The 17,938-nt window shown below is 43.5% G+C and overlaps 1 protein-coding gene across 4 annotated transcripts in view; it reads right to left on the reverse strand.

Moving 5' to 3' along the window:
* Positions 1-17,938, reverse strand: part of CSTPP1 (centriolar satellite-associated tubulin polyglutamylase complex regulator 1) — a 113,593-nt gene that overhangs the window by 85,031 nt on the left and 10,624 nt on the right. For 3 of the 4 annotated variants that reach the window (XM_069965873.1, XM_069965872.1, XM_069965875.1), the window contains exon 2: positions 14,161-14,293. The exons of the other annotated variant lie outside the window; for it this stretch is intronic. In XM_069965873.1, coding sequence (XP_069821974.1) covers positions 14,161-14,203 — 43 coding nt within the window. In that variant the 5' untranslated portion in view covers positions 14,204-14,293. The remainder of the gene's footprint in view (positions 1-14,160; positions 14,294-17,938) is intronic. 4 annotated transcript variants of the gene reach the window in all.

Raw genomic sequence — 17,938 nt, forward strand, 5'->3', positions numbered from 1 at the left:
CTTATGTACCTGCCTTGTTTTACCTCTAAACCCAAAGCCCCAGGTGTAGCTTTTAAGATCAGAGAGAACATGAGAGAGAAAGAGCAAACTAAGAATCTGAAACTAATGTACATCTGATAGGATCGCCCGGGGCGGCCAGGAGGCTTCTGAATGTGACTGCAGAAACAGAGTATTGTAGCTTTATCACAATTACCTGTAATCTCCCCGCCAGATAATGGTGTTAACAAGAGCTCATTCCCTACAATAGGACAGCTGGGGACAGGCTCCCAGTGCTTGGGGAAAGAACAACGCTTTGAAGAAAAATAAAAGACTGCAAGAATGAAAATAAAAAAATTAAAAAAAAATCTCTTAGCAAACAATTTTTTTCTCTGTAGTGTTCTTGCAAAGTAAACTTTTACTGGAAGATTTGCAAGCGTTGATGACAGGGATCGGACTAAACTGTCTGTTGTGATAATAAAGTTCTTTAATGATGACAAATGGGGTTCAGCTCAAAAGAGGCTGAAACGATAGTGGCATACTCTGGGAAAACGTCAGAGGAGAGGGCCTGCCTGCGACATGTCCACCGAAGAACAAAGACAATGAATGGGGCAGATAAGAGTGTGTACAGTCACAGGGGCGAAAGGAATCCTTGGAGATGGAGACAGCAAGTAATGGTGGAGCACAAGGGCCACAGTATGATCTGCTGTGAACTGTCTACTGGTTGGGAAATGAACTGTCACTTCAAGTGAAGAATCTGCTATTCTTATGGCGGAGAGTGGAGGAGCCACACGTGGGACCTATTGTGTACTTGGAACAATTCTGTGCGGCATTAGTAGTCTACAATGTGACAATCACAATAAGGACCACGCTGCAAGCGAACAAGTGTGCCCAAGTGACCAGTAAATACACACAGCTTGGTTTACACAAGGTTTCACCAATATGTATGATTCATACGTTTTGGTTCTAAAAGAAAAAAAAAAAAGAAGCATTACTATTGTTTTCTTTTTACTGTCACTGTGCTGTTACTATGCAACAGAATTCTTATTGTGGGGCGGCTTCTGGTTGAGTCATCAACCCTTTAAACCCAGCCAGGCCTCTCAGGTTCCTTTTAGATGGGCCGATGACGGCCTGATAACTAATGTAATCTGCTAATCCGCCAATCTGCTACATTTACTGATCGTTTAGCAAGGGCTGCACAGATATTGTTAGTGATGTCCATGCAGCCCTTGCCCTCAACTGTTATATGTTACCTCTCCACGCCCCTGGTCTTATTCTGCCCTCTTACTGGCATTGTGGCTGGAGCTTCAGAGCAGTCTCTGAGCTGACAGGCCGCTCAGCCAATCACTGTTAGCTCAGAGAGCGCTTTGAGCTATAGCCGTGATGCAAGGAAGAGGGCCAAGGGCGGGAGAAGACCGGGAGCATGGAGAAGTAATGCATATCAGTTTATTCAATCGTTAGCCACCGGGCGCGCATCACTATTACATGTTGCCTGACTATCAGTTTCTATACAGACAGTGGTGCAGATTTACTACTGTAAATGCACCAAAATTTGCACAATAAATAAATGACCTTTTCTCCACAAGGGGTATGGCTTTTTAAAAAGGGGCATACCCATAGTGAAAACCAGGCATGTCCTACATGTGATAGGATATAAATAAAAATTTTGGAACACAATTCTGGTGTAAAGTAAAACAACTAATAGTTGGTCTAAACTTGACTAGACAGCTATACAGCCTATGGCTGGGTTCACACTATGTATATTTGAGGCTGTATTTGTGAGGCTGTATAGCAACCAAAACCAGGAGTGGATTGAAAACACAGAAAGGCTCTGTTCACATAATGTTGTAATTGAGTGGATGGCTGTCATTTAATGGCAAATATTTGCTGTTATTTTAAAACAACGGCTGTGGTATTGAAATAATGGCCGTTATTTACTGTTATATGGCAGCCATCCACTCAATTTCAACATTGTGTGAACAGATCCTTTCTGTGTTTTCAATCCACTCCTGGTTTTGGTTGCTATGAGGACCTGACATGAGGACCAAATACAGCCTCAAATATACATAGTGTGAACCCAGCCTATGGCTGTAACCATGTTTTCTAGGCAGTCCTGGGGCATCATCCACGTTCTCCTGGCAGAGAGATTCAAATGCAGATTGTTCAGGTTTGCTCATCTCTAATGAAAACTCTCCAGTGTTGGCACAACCTGGGAATCTGACTGGTTCTTGTAGAAGTTTTCCTGGTGAAGTCTAGGAAGATCCCGTAGACTTCTCATCTCACTTTAGTAAGCATCAGACTAGCTGCAGTGTAAGGCTATGTTCCCACACTGTATAAACAATGGCCGTTTTGCGTCAACTGCCATTGTATAAAACTACTTATGGCCGGAATTAATGATCATGTTTATTAATTCCGGCCATAGGTAGTGTTAAACAATGGCCATTAACCCGGAACGGCCATTGTTTATACAGTGCGGGAACATAGCCTAAGGGCCCTATTCCACCGGACGATTATCGTTTGCATAATCGTTAACGATTAATGATCTCAAACGACCGCTATTGCGAAAGACCTGAAAACGTTCACTCATTTCCATGGAACGATAAACGTTACTTATGATCGTAATTGCAATCGTTTTTTCTTCGCTATTTGCTATTGCGTTTGTATCTATTGCGAACGACCAAACGATGTCTTATTCAATGCGAACGATTTGCGAACGAGCAACGATAAAAATAGGTCCATATGTTACGTGCTCTGCATAGCAGGTCTTCGAAATCCCCGGCTCCCCTCTTCAGCGCATTGATTGGCTGAAGAGATGAGCCAGGAATTTCAAACGGCTTCTCTTCAATCAGTGAGGAAGAGGAGCCGTTTGAAATTCCCGGCTCCCCTCTTCAGCCAATCAATGCACGGCAGCACTGATTGGCTGAAGAGGGGAGCCAGTAATTTCGGGGTGGCGGCGGGGGTGGTGATCGTGGCGGCGGAGGGGGTGGCGATTGGGGCAGCGGGGGTGCCGATCGACCCGGCGCAGGGGGCCGGGCGGACGGACTTTCGCGCGACGACTGTTTACATGGAACGATCGTCGAATTTTTTGCGAACGACGATTTAAGAACAAGATAAAAGATCAAAATGAACGATTTCTCGCTCGTCGTTCGATCGTTCGCTGTGTTTACACGTACGATTATCGTTCGAAAATTCGCCCGATAATCGTTCCGTGTAAACGTAGCATAAGGCTCCAATGTATCAAGTAAGGTTTCCCACCATTATGTAATACCACATTCCCTGTCTGGTCATGGCTTCCCCCATTGCAATCAGCTTTTTAAAAATTGTGAAGAGAACTTTATATGAATCCAAATACAATATTGGATCAGATACCTTTTAAGGGGTACTCCAGCATTTTTTTTTTCTTTTAAATCTATTACAATTTACTTCTATTGAAAAATCTCCAGTCTTCTAGTACTTATCAGCTGCTGCACGTCCTACAGAAAGTGGTGTCTTCTCTCCAGTTTGACACAGTGCTCTCTGCTGCCAAATGTTGAGAGCAGTAGCAAAATCCCTATGAAAAACCTCTCCTGCTTTCAAGACCTGAAAGAATATACCATTTCCTGCATGACATACAGTGGCTGATAAAAACAGGAAGACTTGAGATTTTTTATTTTTTTTTTATAGAAGTAAATTACAAATCTCTGGAACCAGTTCATTTCAAATAAATTTTATTTTGCTGGAGTATCCATTTAGGCCAGAAGCTATCTTTGAAATTCCTGGCAAACACAGGGTCAGTCTGACTTATGTCATGAAAACAAGGCAACCCGGAGGTCTCGGCAAAACACCCTGATTAGATGTTAATATGATGAAATACACGATCTTTTACAGAAACTCAGAACAGCTGCATTAGATCTTAAGTTTCAGTGTATAATAGTAAGAGTTAGAGGATGGAAAAAACTACTTTATCACCCAGGGTCTGTCAGCCGAAAAGAGTCATGTAACATCTCTCGAGTCCATGTTTTATTGGGGGTTTTTTTGTCTTCACCTCTATGAACATGGAACAATGATTTCTATCTGGAAAGAGTAAAACATATTGCAATGTTCCCAACCTCAACCCATCCCATGTTGTCTGAATCACCAGGACAACACTGGGAATTCTAATGACCACTGAGGGTTGATTGTTTGGAATCAAGCAGGATGTGGTTTCAATGGTCACTGAAGGTTAGCCTGGTTATCTGGTAAGCTGAATAGTGCAGCCTAATGCTATGTTTACACGGAACGATTATCGGACGATTTTTCGCCATAACAATCGAATTCGAACGATAGTCGTACGTGTAAATGCGGCGAATGATCGATAAATCGTTCATTTTGATCTTTTAACATGTTCTTTAATTGTCGTTTGCAAAAAATTTGCTGATCGTTCCGTGTAAACAGTCGTCGCGCGATAGACCGGCCGTCCGGTGCCCGGCCCCCTGCTCATCTGCATGCGCCGGCTCGATCGCCGCCGCCGCTCTGATCACCACCCCCGCCGCCCCGATCGCCACCCCCACCGCCGCCCCGATCGCCGCCGTCGCCGCTCCGATGGCCCCCCTGCCGTCGCCGCTCCGATTGGCTGAAGAGGGGAGCCGGGAATTTCAAACGGCTCCTCTTCAGTCAATCAGTGCTAAAGAGGAGCACTGATTGGCTGAAGAGGAGCCGTTTGAAATTCCCGGCTCACCTCTTCAGCCAATCAATGCACTTAAGAGGGGAGTCGGGGATTTCGAAGACCTGCTACGCGGAACAGGTAACGTATGCTCGCGGACGGGGCGGCGGGGGGGGTGGCGATCGGAGCGGCGGCGGGGGGGGGGGGGGTGGCGATCAGTGGTGGCGCAGGGGGCTGCGGTTGCCCGTGGGGCCGGGCTGCGGATGAGCGGGGGGCCAGGCTGCGAGCGAGGGTGGCGGGCTGCGGGCGCACGATCGCAAAACGATTTTTCCGTAGGTCTAAACGCTGATCGTCATGAAAAAAAAAATCGTTACTCCAACATCGTTAATCGTACGATCGGCCCAATTATCGCTCCGTGTAAACTTAGCATAAGGAGAATCCATATTAGGGCAGTATCCACTAAACAGGGCAGTATCCACTCAAAAGTACAGAAAAAGCCTAGTTTATCATAAAAAAAAATCTAGGCAAGCCAGTGGTACTGGCAAGGATCTCAAGATAGCTTTACTGGCCTGCAAGCCACATATATACAAAATCCATACAATAGAGAGAAACTGAGACAACACATTATCCAAACGCCACCGATTTCGGAAGGATTTGCTATCCATCCACTCTGTATGGTGGTCATGAGACACCCTCCTCGCTCCACAGTAGATGTTGGATTACCGCTCCTTGTAATAAAGACAATGATCAACCGACAAAATGATCACCGGCTGATACAGTTTCTTCAGGCCCTGACCTAAAATGGTCAGCCATTGGCCGTGCATTGCGTTTAATGCGTAGCAATGCGCTGCCGACAGATAATAATTTAATTACCTTCTCCTGCCTTCTCTTCTCAGGACCATGCTGCAGCTTCTTTGAGTTGACAGGGCGCTCAGCCAATCAGTGGCTGTGGCCTGAGCAGCCTGTCAGCTGAGAGACTGCTCTGAAACTGCAGCCGCAGGATCGGGAAGCATGCAGAGTGCAGGAGAAGACCAGTAGCGAAGACAGATAATGTATTAACTGTTTGGGCAAAGGCTGCCCAGACATTGCTAACGATGTCCATGCAACCCTTGCAAAATGATTATCAGGCCATGTAATAGGTCCAGTACACTTGTTTACAATATTGATCGGGCCTTCATCGACCCATGTAATAGTACCCTGAAATAGTTTCTGCCGAATCCTGCCTTGAATCTCTTTGAAAGGGAGGGCTTGCGCGCCTCCATGCCTCTCTGCTCGAAGAATTGAAATGTCAATTCTTTAAGCAGAAAGGCACTGATAGTGGAGGCACGCAAGCCCTCACATTCAAATACACTGAAGGCAGGATTTGGCGCTGAGTCCATGCGTGGCATTTCCGCACAGAATCTCTGCACCAATTCCATAGTGTGAACGGGGCCTAATAGGGCCTTTAGGCCATTGGAGAATCCATAGCATCAACCAAATCTTATCATTGGGATCACGGCTACCTACCATTTAAAAGATGCAATGCTCGTTTAATGTGTTTCAAGATTAGGTACGAAGAGACTGTCGGGAATAATATATATTTAACATTCCACAAGTCAATTTAGATTTTATTTTCCAGCAGCTAACATTTATGGAAAGCATGATAATGCCTACAAAGCTCTTCCCATCTCATAAATGTCTGGACACTTAGAGAGTTGAAAGTCTACGTATCACTCTGACCCCACAGTCTCTAGTAAATCTCAATTGCTGGAACAGACCTGACGACCCTGACTTAACAATGACTCTACCAATGGTTTCTGCTTCGACTCTAACCCATGTTTTCAAGCCCTCAAAGGACAGCAAAGTCCCACCCACTGAATACTTCCAGCCACCGAAAGACAGATGTGGGAAGAAGATACCAAGTATGTAATGACAGTCCAAACCACACGCACAATACTCATTTAGAAAAAGGAGAAACCACTTTACCTTGGCCCCTTCACAAGAACGATAACAATCTGGAACGCGTTACTCATGGCTTTAGAATTCTACTATAGTATGTCTAAAATAATAAATCCCGCAGTAAGCAACCGCCATATACAACAGCAACAATGATCCGTGCTTCATGCATTCATACCACGCTGACATCTAAGAGAACTTACAATCTTACATGACAAATCAGTGTTCTTTGAAAATCAAAAGAAAGTGAACCCTGGAAAGTAAGCAAACATTTACTTTATTAACTGCTTTTGTGACTTTAAATAGCCCTTAGGAACACTCACTCGCGAGGATGAGGAGGAGTAAAGAGAAAAGCTGTAATTACTTTCCCTAGTGCAAAAAGTAAAGGCGGGAAGCTTTCACTGGAGACTATAGGACCGCTAATGATGATCAAAGCCTGAAATGGGATGGGACAAATATTTTTTTCTATTTTAGCTACATTTATTCTACAGACAGAAACTTCAGTTTTCTCTACTCAGGGCATCACTTATGTGATAAAAATACTTTTGAAGTGCATATAATAATAATAATAATAATAATAATAATAATAATAATAATATACACAAGTATGTTCACAGGGCATCACGGCTTGTGTTTTTTGCAGGAACCAGGATGGACATATCAAAGCCTTCATGTCACAAAGGCCTACTGGAGATACGGAACCACTGGGTCACTAAGGTTGGTATTACACGGAACCATTATCATTCGTACAATCGTTAAATCGTTCAGATTTGAACGATAATCGTTTAGTGCAATAGCAGACAACGATTAAACGACCAACAAAATCGCTTGCGTTGTCATTCACTTCCAACAAAAAGGTATTCTTAAGAGATCGATTACATAGTACATAGTTAAACAGCACTTGAATTGACAAGATGTAAAAGTACCCTAGGAGATTGCGAGTTCTACACACATAACCCCCACAAGGAGGTGTAAACTTTTATGTTGGAAAACAGTTAGGAATTATGGTTTAATAGTGCCCATGTTGAAGCAGATGAAGATCGGTAGGATACAGTAGACTGACAAGCTGCAGACAAATAGACATGGTCAAAAGACATTAGCAGACCACAGGAACCAAATGCTCCTTATTGCTCAGGCCCAGAATCATGAGAACCAGCAAGTGGAGCGGCATGATGCAGGAGAACACCACTGGTCATGGGAAGGACGCAGGGCACAGAAACAGGAAGGGCAGCATTGTAAGAAACATTATGATTCATTATATAACAAATCTTGGCAGAAATAATTACCCTATAAAGGGTTTGTCAGGTCACTATTATTATCTATTTATAAAGTTTGATTCCAGAGCGCTATACAAGCGATATGGGTTAACAAACAGGAACATTAAAAGATCAAAAACACATGACATGAAGGTGAATAGTAGACTGGTCCATGAGGAAGAGGACCCTGCCCGCGAGGGCTTACAAACTATAAGGTACTGGGAGAGAAACAGGTGGTAAAGTGCAGCCAGTCAACTGTGGTGCAGAATTATTATAGGTTATAGCCTAGTATAAAGAGATGGGTTTTCAGGTTCCTTTTGAAGGTCTTGATGGTGGATGAATGAGAGCCGGATGTGTTGGGGTAGTGAGTTCCAGAGTATGGGGAAGGCGGGGGCAAAGTGTTGGAAGTGGTTGTGTGAGGTACGAACAAGGGGGAACGCAAAAGGAGGTGGTTGGAGGATCGAAGGTTGCGTGAGGGACGTTAGCAGGATATCAGGTCAGAAATGTACAGAGGGGAAAGGTTGTGGATGGTCTTGTACTGTATGTCATGGTCAACAATTTAAAATGAATGCATTGTGCAATGGGAAGCCAGTGAAGGGAAGGGATTGGCAGAGGAAAAGCGAGCACATTCACAGAAAATGAACAGCTTTGACAGAGGATTGGAACTGAATTAGTAAGCTTGCAAAGTTTATTACTTTTGCTTTTTGATCCCATTTTAAGGATTGTTACACAGACATCCCCTGCAGAGAGACATTTTACTGTGAATTGCTGTGGTTTTACAATGCATTTACTGGCGGTGTGGTTTTGGTAAGACATGTTACACAGCTCTACTGAATGGCTAACTGGGGCTACAAAGGGAAGCAGCATACTTTGCTATTTTGTAGCCCCCTGACTGGCACTTTTGAAGTGTAATGACAGTTTTCACCATTGGATCTGTATGATCCATCTCTAGACAAGTCACCATTATGTTGCAGTAGCTACTTCCAGACACACTGGCTACCTGACACCAAGGAATTCTTCAGCTCTATCTCTAATAAATGAGTGGGAACAATTTTCATCAAATCCCAATTGCCCTCCCCCTCGACATAAATTAAGTACAAAAAAACAGTGTATCTTCAGTGCTAGTAAAAGGTCAGTTTAAAAGCACAGTAAACTCAATTGTAGGCTATGTGCCCTCTAACAATGACATCATGTATATGGCATTTACAGGGCCTCGCAGTGATTATGTATATTCTTTCCAGGCCAGATTACTTTAACAAGAGCTACTAACAATTTGTCAGCCTAACATCATATGCAAGTGCTTTTTCTGGTGCCAATCTGCCTTGTGCATGCTCAATTTACAGAAAAACTGCACCATAAATGCTTTTCTAGACATCAATACATTGAATATCAGAAGCAAATGCCCCTAAACAATAGAGAATGCATCATGCTGGAGTCCCAAAAGCCTTTCGTATGTTGCTGAGGGACGCTGGGAGTAGTACAATGCAACATTTAGTATATCATATAACAAGAAAACACAATGATAAAAATCTAAGGCTCTACAGAGGTTACCCATGCGTCCTAGTTTAAACATGCTGACATGTAATTCCAATTCTTCCCTAAGGGAAAAGTGGCAAGCCAGCTTGTAGCAATTGCCATCAATAACTACACAGTAAGCAATTAAAGGAGTTTCTCTAAACTATGATACAGAAGGCCTGACACAGGCCATCAATATCAGATCAGCATGTTGTCCAACTACAAGCACCCTCCTTTGCGGTGTCCGGTATATATATGTCATACAGAGACTCCAATGTGAAAAGAATGTACACAGCAGCTTGTGCTATAAACTTTTTTGGCCTCTGTCAGGTGACTGGGGTCTGTGGATACGTTTGTAGTATGCACAGGGAGATTTCCTCATACAAATGGTAAGTAGCCACTACAAGAGCCTTAGGGCCCTAATCCACCGGACGATTATCGTTTGCATAATCGTTAACGATTAACTATCTCAAACGGCCGCTATTGCGATCGTTTCATCTTCGCTATTTATTCGCTATTGCGTTCGTATCTATTGCGAACGACCGAACGATGTCTTATTCAATGCGAACGATTTGCGAAAGTTTTGCGAACGAGCAACGATAAAAATAGGTCCAGGTCTTATAAAGCGATCAACGACTTCTCGTTCGGTCGTTAATCGTTAACTGCATTTCAACCGAACAATTATTGTTTAGATTCGAACAATTTAACGATAATCTGAACGATAACAGTCCAGTGGAATAGGGCCCTTAGTAAGGGGAATGCAGCACCATACAGCGCCATACATTTTGGAGTGGTTGGGCTTGGAACTACAGCTTACCACAGCTCACTTCTATGCAAGTAAACAGGACTGAACTATGTGTAATACCAGACACAGCCGCTACAAATTATACAGAGTTGTGCCTGGTAAACAATACGGAGGCCACAAGGCTTACCAGAGCACAGCATCCTCTTCAATCAGCTGGTCAGTCGGGATGCCAGGAGTCTTATCCCCACTGATCTGATACTGTGTTATATTCTAAAGCCAGCTCATCAATAGTCGAGGTGCATATTTGGTCATTTTCAACCTTTTAACAACATTTTTAGGATCGATACAGTGTGCTGATTTTGTGGTTGGATCTCTGTCTATATCTAGTACAGAAAAACACACTGCTATGGATAATACCTAGAAATTTCCTATTGCCACTCTACTCTTAAGGCCCTATTACACCAAAAGATGTCTGACAGATTATCTTACAGATTTTTTCAGCCAAAGCCAGGAATGGATTTTAAAAGAGGAGAAATCTCAGGGTCCTATACCAAGGGACAATGGGGTCCTGGCCAGTGATTGGCTGAGCGGTCTGGTCAGCCAAGACAGGCCACACCGAAGCTGCTGCTGCGCATGGGACCGGGAGGAAGAAGGAGCGCAGGAGAAGCCCTGCAACATGTGTAGGTAATGCATGGTGTTTGTGAGATCGGTCGCCTGCCACGCATCGCTATTCCACGCAGCGATGCGAAGTGGGTGCCCGATGATTTTAGGTTTGAACCCAAATAAACGATCAGCCGATGACACGATCATCGGCTGATTGTTGTCTCTATTCCACGGAGCGATAATTGGCCGAATCAGGCCGATTTGGCCGATTATCGCTCCGTGGAATAGGCCCCTTAGTCTTATCTTTACTACCTGTTCTCTGTTTATAGTCCGTTCCTGTCAGACATCTTTTGGTGTAAAAGGGCCCTTAGGGACCTGTTCCTATTTTTATTGTTGTTTCACTCATTATAAATGCAGAACAATGACAGGCGTGCCAGACACCAACAGTAACGTTATTATGGACCATTGAGTTTCTGTCAAGGTGTCCAGTCTTCTACTGAACAAAGCAGGGCTGCGTACTGCATTTTGGAAAGATGGAGGTAAAAGAACCTCTGAAGCAGATATGAACAAGTTCTTATTAGTTTTTATTTTCTGATGGGCCGATATTCGGAAAGTCCATACCATCACATCCCTGTATTTGATGACACTGTAATAGATAGCATGCAGATTAGATACAATAAGATAAGGATGTAGCATGTGTACAGAGACAGTGCTGTCTAGCTGGATGACTTCATTACAGCATTGTGCATTATATTCCTGCACTACTCAACTGGAGCTGCAGAGACAGGGACCAGTTTCTCAGTTACAACTCTTACAAGAAAGCAATGCATTATATGTACAGTATGGATATACAAACATATTGCACAAATATTACTAGTACACAACAAAATTAAAGCCACTAAAAAGTCCCTCCAGTTATAAATAGGATTGTGGGCCCCAGTATGAACTCCCGACTCCTCAATGACTCACTTTGGTGGAGCTCAAAACCTACGTAATGGGGCTGAGACAATAACTCCACACAATGCATTTCCCTCATTGGGACCATGGCTTTCCCTGAGCAATACACATATGATGACTCCACCATCCCCACTGCACCAGTCTGTACATCCCTTGTTTTCTAGCAGAACATGCCCAATCCCAAAACCATTGCTAATAACCTCTACTACTGGCCAGTCCAGCATATTTTAGTCCATGTATTATAACCAAGATTTTCATACCAGGGGGTGCCACATACATTGAATTATAAAAAGGCTCTGTACTTGTTGTTCACATTTGAATCAGGGTCTCTATTTACACCACAACTCCCTATGCAGGGTCAGAGCCATTACACGACACGTCAGCTATAACTGGGGCTGAAGAATGCCTTTGACTTATAATAAGGGGTTAATCAAGCAGCCGATGACTCTCTGATGGCAGTGTGAACAGAACAAAAGGGTTTTGGATTTTACTGGTGCTTTAGGGTACATTTCTTTCCTTTTTTTTTTTTTTTTTTAATAAATTCTCCTAATCCCACAATTGCTGAAAGAAGCATAACCAAAACTCTGTATTATTTGCACCTTTGTGTGCAACATCACAGGCCTAGACAAGGTAGTCAGTAAATATGCCAGATTTATCAAGGTGGTTTAAAAACAAACGTACAAAAAAAAAAAAAAAAAAAAGCTATGTGCCAAAAACGCTAAACTTTAAAAAAAAAATGTGACAGCACCTGATGAGACTATCCATGATTAGGAAAGTCTGGCTGTTTTCTTCAAAAAACAGTGCCACATATGTCCACAGGTTAGGTACCATATTATAGCTCTTGCACTTCAATTGAGCCGAGTGCCAGTACCAGACACCACCAATGCCAATGGACAGCAATGTTTCTTTTTCTTGTCCTGAAAAACAGCTAAAATAATCCAATGAACCTTTGGCTCCTAAATCTGAAAATAGAGCCAAATTTTTTTTTTTAATATCCATTCATCAAGTTAGCTGTACAATAATGTATTTTATCTTAAAGCAGAAATGGGGTCAGAGTAACATCTGGCCACAGAATTTTTAACAAGAAAAAAAAGCAAAAACAAAATCCATCAAAGCGCTGTGCTGTATTCTGCGGACCAGTTTACTGGCCCTTCTCACTGCCTTGCTTTTTGACCAGATGACACTCTCTACTACACAGAGAACCATGCAATTCTCTGATGCACAAAGCATGTGAGCATACATTTTACATGATAGATGAAATGTTTACGCATTATATGCCCCACCTCTTTCCATTACAAAAATAAATCTTTGTAATGTCTTATAAAACCTGTTCTCTGAAATCTATCACGTTAAATGGATTTCACACCAACTCCCTTAATAATATTATTAGCCGCCATTATGATAATAGCATCAGAACCGGAGGCAATTCCCATCTTGTGGCTGGTTGGATGGATCAGGATTATTCATAGTGAAGTAATGAACCAACTTGTTATGTCTTGCCCTGAGATACAATTCTTTCAGAAAAACACTGGTTTCCAAAACCAGTACAATCACATGCCCTGGTAGTGGTACTCAGCTCAGGTAGTAGATCAGCATCTCTAGTGCAGCCAAAAAAAACAGAGGAAAAACAGCGTTCTCATTTTTGTTTGTATGCTTTTTTTCTTTAGCGCATAACAATAGTTTTTTGTGTGTGCATGTTTTTTTTTTTTCTTCCTGTAGTGCATTGAGAATATGACAAACAGAAGCTGGAGAAGCTGGGGAGTGCTGGATCCATCACATGACAAACACCAATGTGTGCTGTGATATCCTTCCATAAATCTGCAATGGATGATTCTATCAGAGTACACAACGCGAATGTGAACAAAGCCTCATTGGGAGAGACAGGGAGGCAGTACTATCAGTGTCTATGTCATTTACCTGTAGTGACACGGAGCCAGTACTATCCAGGCCTACACCTGGCTTAGAAAAGATACATTACAGTGGCACTCATCTGTAAAATTCAGCCTTTTCATAAAAACATTCTGGCAACGAGAGGAGGCAGATTACCAATATATGACTTTCACATGCTGATACACTGTCAAACCATAACAGTATACCTTAACAAAGTGTGGAATGTTTTATGGACTTATTAAAGCGAATCTATCAGCCGTACATTTGTTTTTTACATGAATAGACCGGTGCCGCGGTTGTTTTTTTGAACCACGGCTCAGTTCAAAGGCACAATGTCAGTAAATTACCTAGCACTGGCCAGACATGAAGCACTGGAGGAGGGCCCACCCACCACCAGTGAGAGGAAACCCACTCCCCTCTATGACGCGGCTTCATTGATTCTAAAAAAAAAGAAAAAAAGGACCACGGCACCAGTCTATTCATGTTAAAAATAAAAAAGCTAAGTACCGCTGGTTAATGCGCTTTAAATAAAAGCTGGATTTTAATGGTGAGTGCCACTATAATGTATTTAATGTGTTTGTAGCTCACAGCAACATTCATTCATATTCATTATAATGCCAGGAGCTCCGAAACAGTTTAAATCTTTGCGCTACTGTTCTCACCCAGATACTCCGGTCCAGGCTGTAGCAGACGCTCCGGGCTCATCCTTCTGTTACCGGTTTCTTGAAGAAAGGTTTGCTTCTAGTTACGTCACTGATCAAAGGTGCAGGTTCCGGGCCAATCAAATAGCTGTGTCTGCGATAACCATAGCAACAATTAGATCCCATGCACCGTCAGTACCAGAAACCTCTATGGTACAGTTATGTTCTGTCACTAGGCGGAGAGTCTTGCAAGGAGCCACTAACTAAGCCCAAGAAGAGAAAACATGACTACATGGAGGAAAAAATACTAATACTTTTAATAAGAAAAAAATCACTAATATACAAAACATAAATGTCTAATACAGTGTTGACTGCAAAGTACTGAAACATTAATGAAGCTAACAAAGTGAACTGTTACATATCTCTTACGGCAGAACTGCAATATTTTTATTAATAACCTATATGTTTTTATGAGAAAAGTAATAGCTCTGCTGGAGATATTTGTCAGTTTAGGAAATAATCAATATTAAAGGGGTAGTGCGGCGCTTAACTTTTATTCACTAAATAACACACATTACAAAGTTATACAACTCTGTCACGTCAACAGTTATGCTCAGCCAATCGCAGCTGAGCAGCTGATGACGCGGCAGAGGGGGGGGGCGGCCTAAGGGATGGCTGAAGAGGTTCGGCCGGCCTCCCGAAGATAATGTCGTCGACACAAGATGGTGGCCGGGGTCGACAGTGAACACGTAAGTATAGTGCACCAACACTTCTGGGGTAGGAGGAACACGGGGAAGGGGGCCATTCACTTAAATAACACACATTACAATGTTGTATAACTTTGTAATGTGTGTTATTTAGTAAATAAAAGTTAAGCGCCGCACTACCCCTTTATTTACAGAGTGGCCGGTGGCTCATGTGCATTATAAATGATTACATATAATAGTATTGAAATGGTTTTAACCCTTCCTGACATTTTTTACATAATACGTCAAAGGTTGAGTGGCGCAGGCAGGTTCTATGGCATACTTGGCTGGTTCTGTCTGCTATCCGCCAGTGGCTGGCATCAGCCCTAGATTTCAATATCGACTGCAGCATTTAGACAGTTATTGTGGAGTATCACCAGTGCACCCTCAACATTTCTCTCAGCAATGCCAGAATTATTTACACCTTAAGGCCATGTTCACACGGGGTATGAACATCGGCTGTGTTAAACAACGGCCGACGTCTGACATGTTCCCCTGGCTGAAACTGCAGTATAGATGCAATATGCAAAAATAGACCTGTCAATTATTTTCTACGGCCGTAGTGTTTACACTACGGCTGTTTTTCTATTCGCTTCGATGCAATCGAGCACTATTAGTAAACAACATTGTTTTACAAAAAAATACAGCCTGTGAACTAAATAAAAATTGGTCAATAAGTCCCATCTCTCCCAAAATGGTACCAATAAAAAAAATTTAAAAAGAAAACACCTCACAAAGCTTCATAGACAGAAAAACAAAGTCAAAGAGGTCGGAGTATGGCAATGCAAAGCAAAAAAAAAAAAACTTATAATCATAAATTATTAGGATGGATGGGTTCACATATGCCATATCCGCAGCGGATTTCCCGCTGTGATTTCGCAGCAAAATCCCCTATGGATACTTTCCCAGTCACTTCAAAGAGATTACATACTTGCAGCGGGATTGTCGTCCCACTTTGAGTATGGAAAAGTCAGCCCCCTTAGCCCCCCGCGGCCCAGGTACATACATTACTGGGTCCACGCTCCAGCTTGCTTCAGGGGCTCCTGGCGCCTCTTGGTTATAAGCCAATCAGTGTGATGATCCGGCGATGGAGAAGAGAGCTCAGGAAAGAAAAGCCATACATTTCTATTCTCCCCTAGGAAGTCTTCTGTAACAGAACTGCGCCAGTACCCACAGAACATGCATTGACCTCCAAGAAGAACTGCCTTGACACATTGGGACAATACAGAATAGGTGCTGCTACAAAGCTCTTCTTCAGCTGAAAGAATGAAGTCTTAAGCCCCTATTCCACGGGGCGACTATGAGGAGCAAATGAGCGCTATTAGCGTTCTTTTGTACCTCGTTCCCGCTTGCTGCCACCACTATTCCATGCGGCAGCAGTGAGCGGGTGAGTCCGGGGGGGGGCGCAGGGAGCGGCCCTGGTGATCGCTAGATCGTCCGGGCATACATAGCATACAGCAGCAGTTTGCTGCCGCCGGGCATACATAGCATGCAGCAGCGGTTTGCTGCCGCCGCTCCTATTTCACGGAGCAACGGTAGCAGAACGTTGCTGTATGAGTCATTTGTTTTTCAACATGTAGAAAAACAAACGACTGCAACAATCAGCCGACATGAGCGATGTCAGCTGATCGTTGCCTTTTATTCCTCGGGGCGATTATCAGCTGTAACGGCAGATAACTAGGAAAAATTCTTTCAGACATAACCTGCCTACAGAGGACTGATCTGCAATCTGACAGCTGAGCGAGCAGGAGTCCGGGCAGCATTGATTATTCATGAAGAGGGAGGAGGATGCATGACAAGTGTGGCACGAACAACTGCTCTGTGACAGTAGGAGACATAAGATTGTACATAATTCGCTGCACGGAAAATTACCAAAAAGGCACCATGCTTACTGGGGGCTGCCAGCTACAGCACACCTTAGGTAGTGCCCGGGAGCTGACGGATTCCCTTTAAGAAGCCTCCCATCGTAGCGTGGAGAAAGCTGAAGCTGGATACCTGCAGTTCCTAGGTCTGGCCATGAAAAGACTGGACCCGTTGGAGGTGCTGGGACTTGTTGTTCCTCAAGAAGCATAGTGAAAATGGCATCTAGGCAGGCAGCGATGGCATACATACAGTGCATCAGGACATCCTGTCACACACTCTGGTGTTTCATTTTCCATACCAGTTCTTACACAGTCATCCTGGCTGACCAGCGGGGTCCATGGCCCAGGCTTACTATAACAGACAGCGAGTATGGACCCGCTGTGCTACTCAACTGGTTTGGGCCACATCAGGGAGCGGAGTCTAAGTGCCCTCTAGGTGTTCACACTTTATCCCACTCCAGGATGCAGAAGTTGGACTTCTGTGGCTAGAGGACACCAGGTAACTCAAGTGTGGTCCCAGTGTGAGCAGCAGTTGGTTCCCAAGAACCAGTTAGAGTCGTTGCAAGGCACTGGGGAACAGGCCGAGTATATGAGGTCAGCAAGACGGGTTGTCAGTAGGAAAAAGTCAGCGCATTCCCAGGGATAAGACGGGCATCGTAGTCAGACTGGCGACATCAGAGGAAGGTAAGGCAATCCGAGTTGCAAAACATAAGAGGCACACGGTATAGACAGGGGAAAGGTCCCTTTACCTAGAGTGCAGCTATGTAACAATGCTCAGGCAAGATGAAGCTAGTTAAAAAGATGCAGGTGGCTCTGGATTGGCAGACGCCAATGGAAGGTAGAAAAAAGCTTCCCCTATAAATCCACAGCAGATGGCCGGTGCAGGAGTTAAAAAAAAAAGAAAGAAATAAAAGAAAATGAGTTTGGCAAAACAATGGTAGCCATTTTGTTGAGGAGAGCCATCAAGTTTGTGATTTGAGATGGCCGGTGGCTGGGATTTGTACAGACACTAAGGCTCAATAAAGTTTGTAGTTTTGAAGGTTTCTTGTAGATACCCCTCAGGTATTTTCTTATGATGATGCGAATACACATTGTGATTTGTAATACTGTGACATGTTTGTATGCATATATCTATGCGATGCTATGTGTGCATATGCTAATGCTTGTTTACCCAGGTGTATATATTTTACC

Source organism: Dendropsophus ebraccatus, chromosome 4 (genome assembly GCF_027789765.1).
Source record: "Dendropsophus ebraccatus isolate aDenEbr1 chromosome 4, aDenEbr1.pat, whole genome shotgun sequence".
In the NCBI taxonomy this organism is placed as follows: Eukaryota; Metazoa; Chordata; class Amphibia; order Anura; family Hylidae; genus Dendropsophus; species Dendropsophus ebraccatus.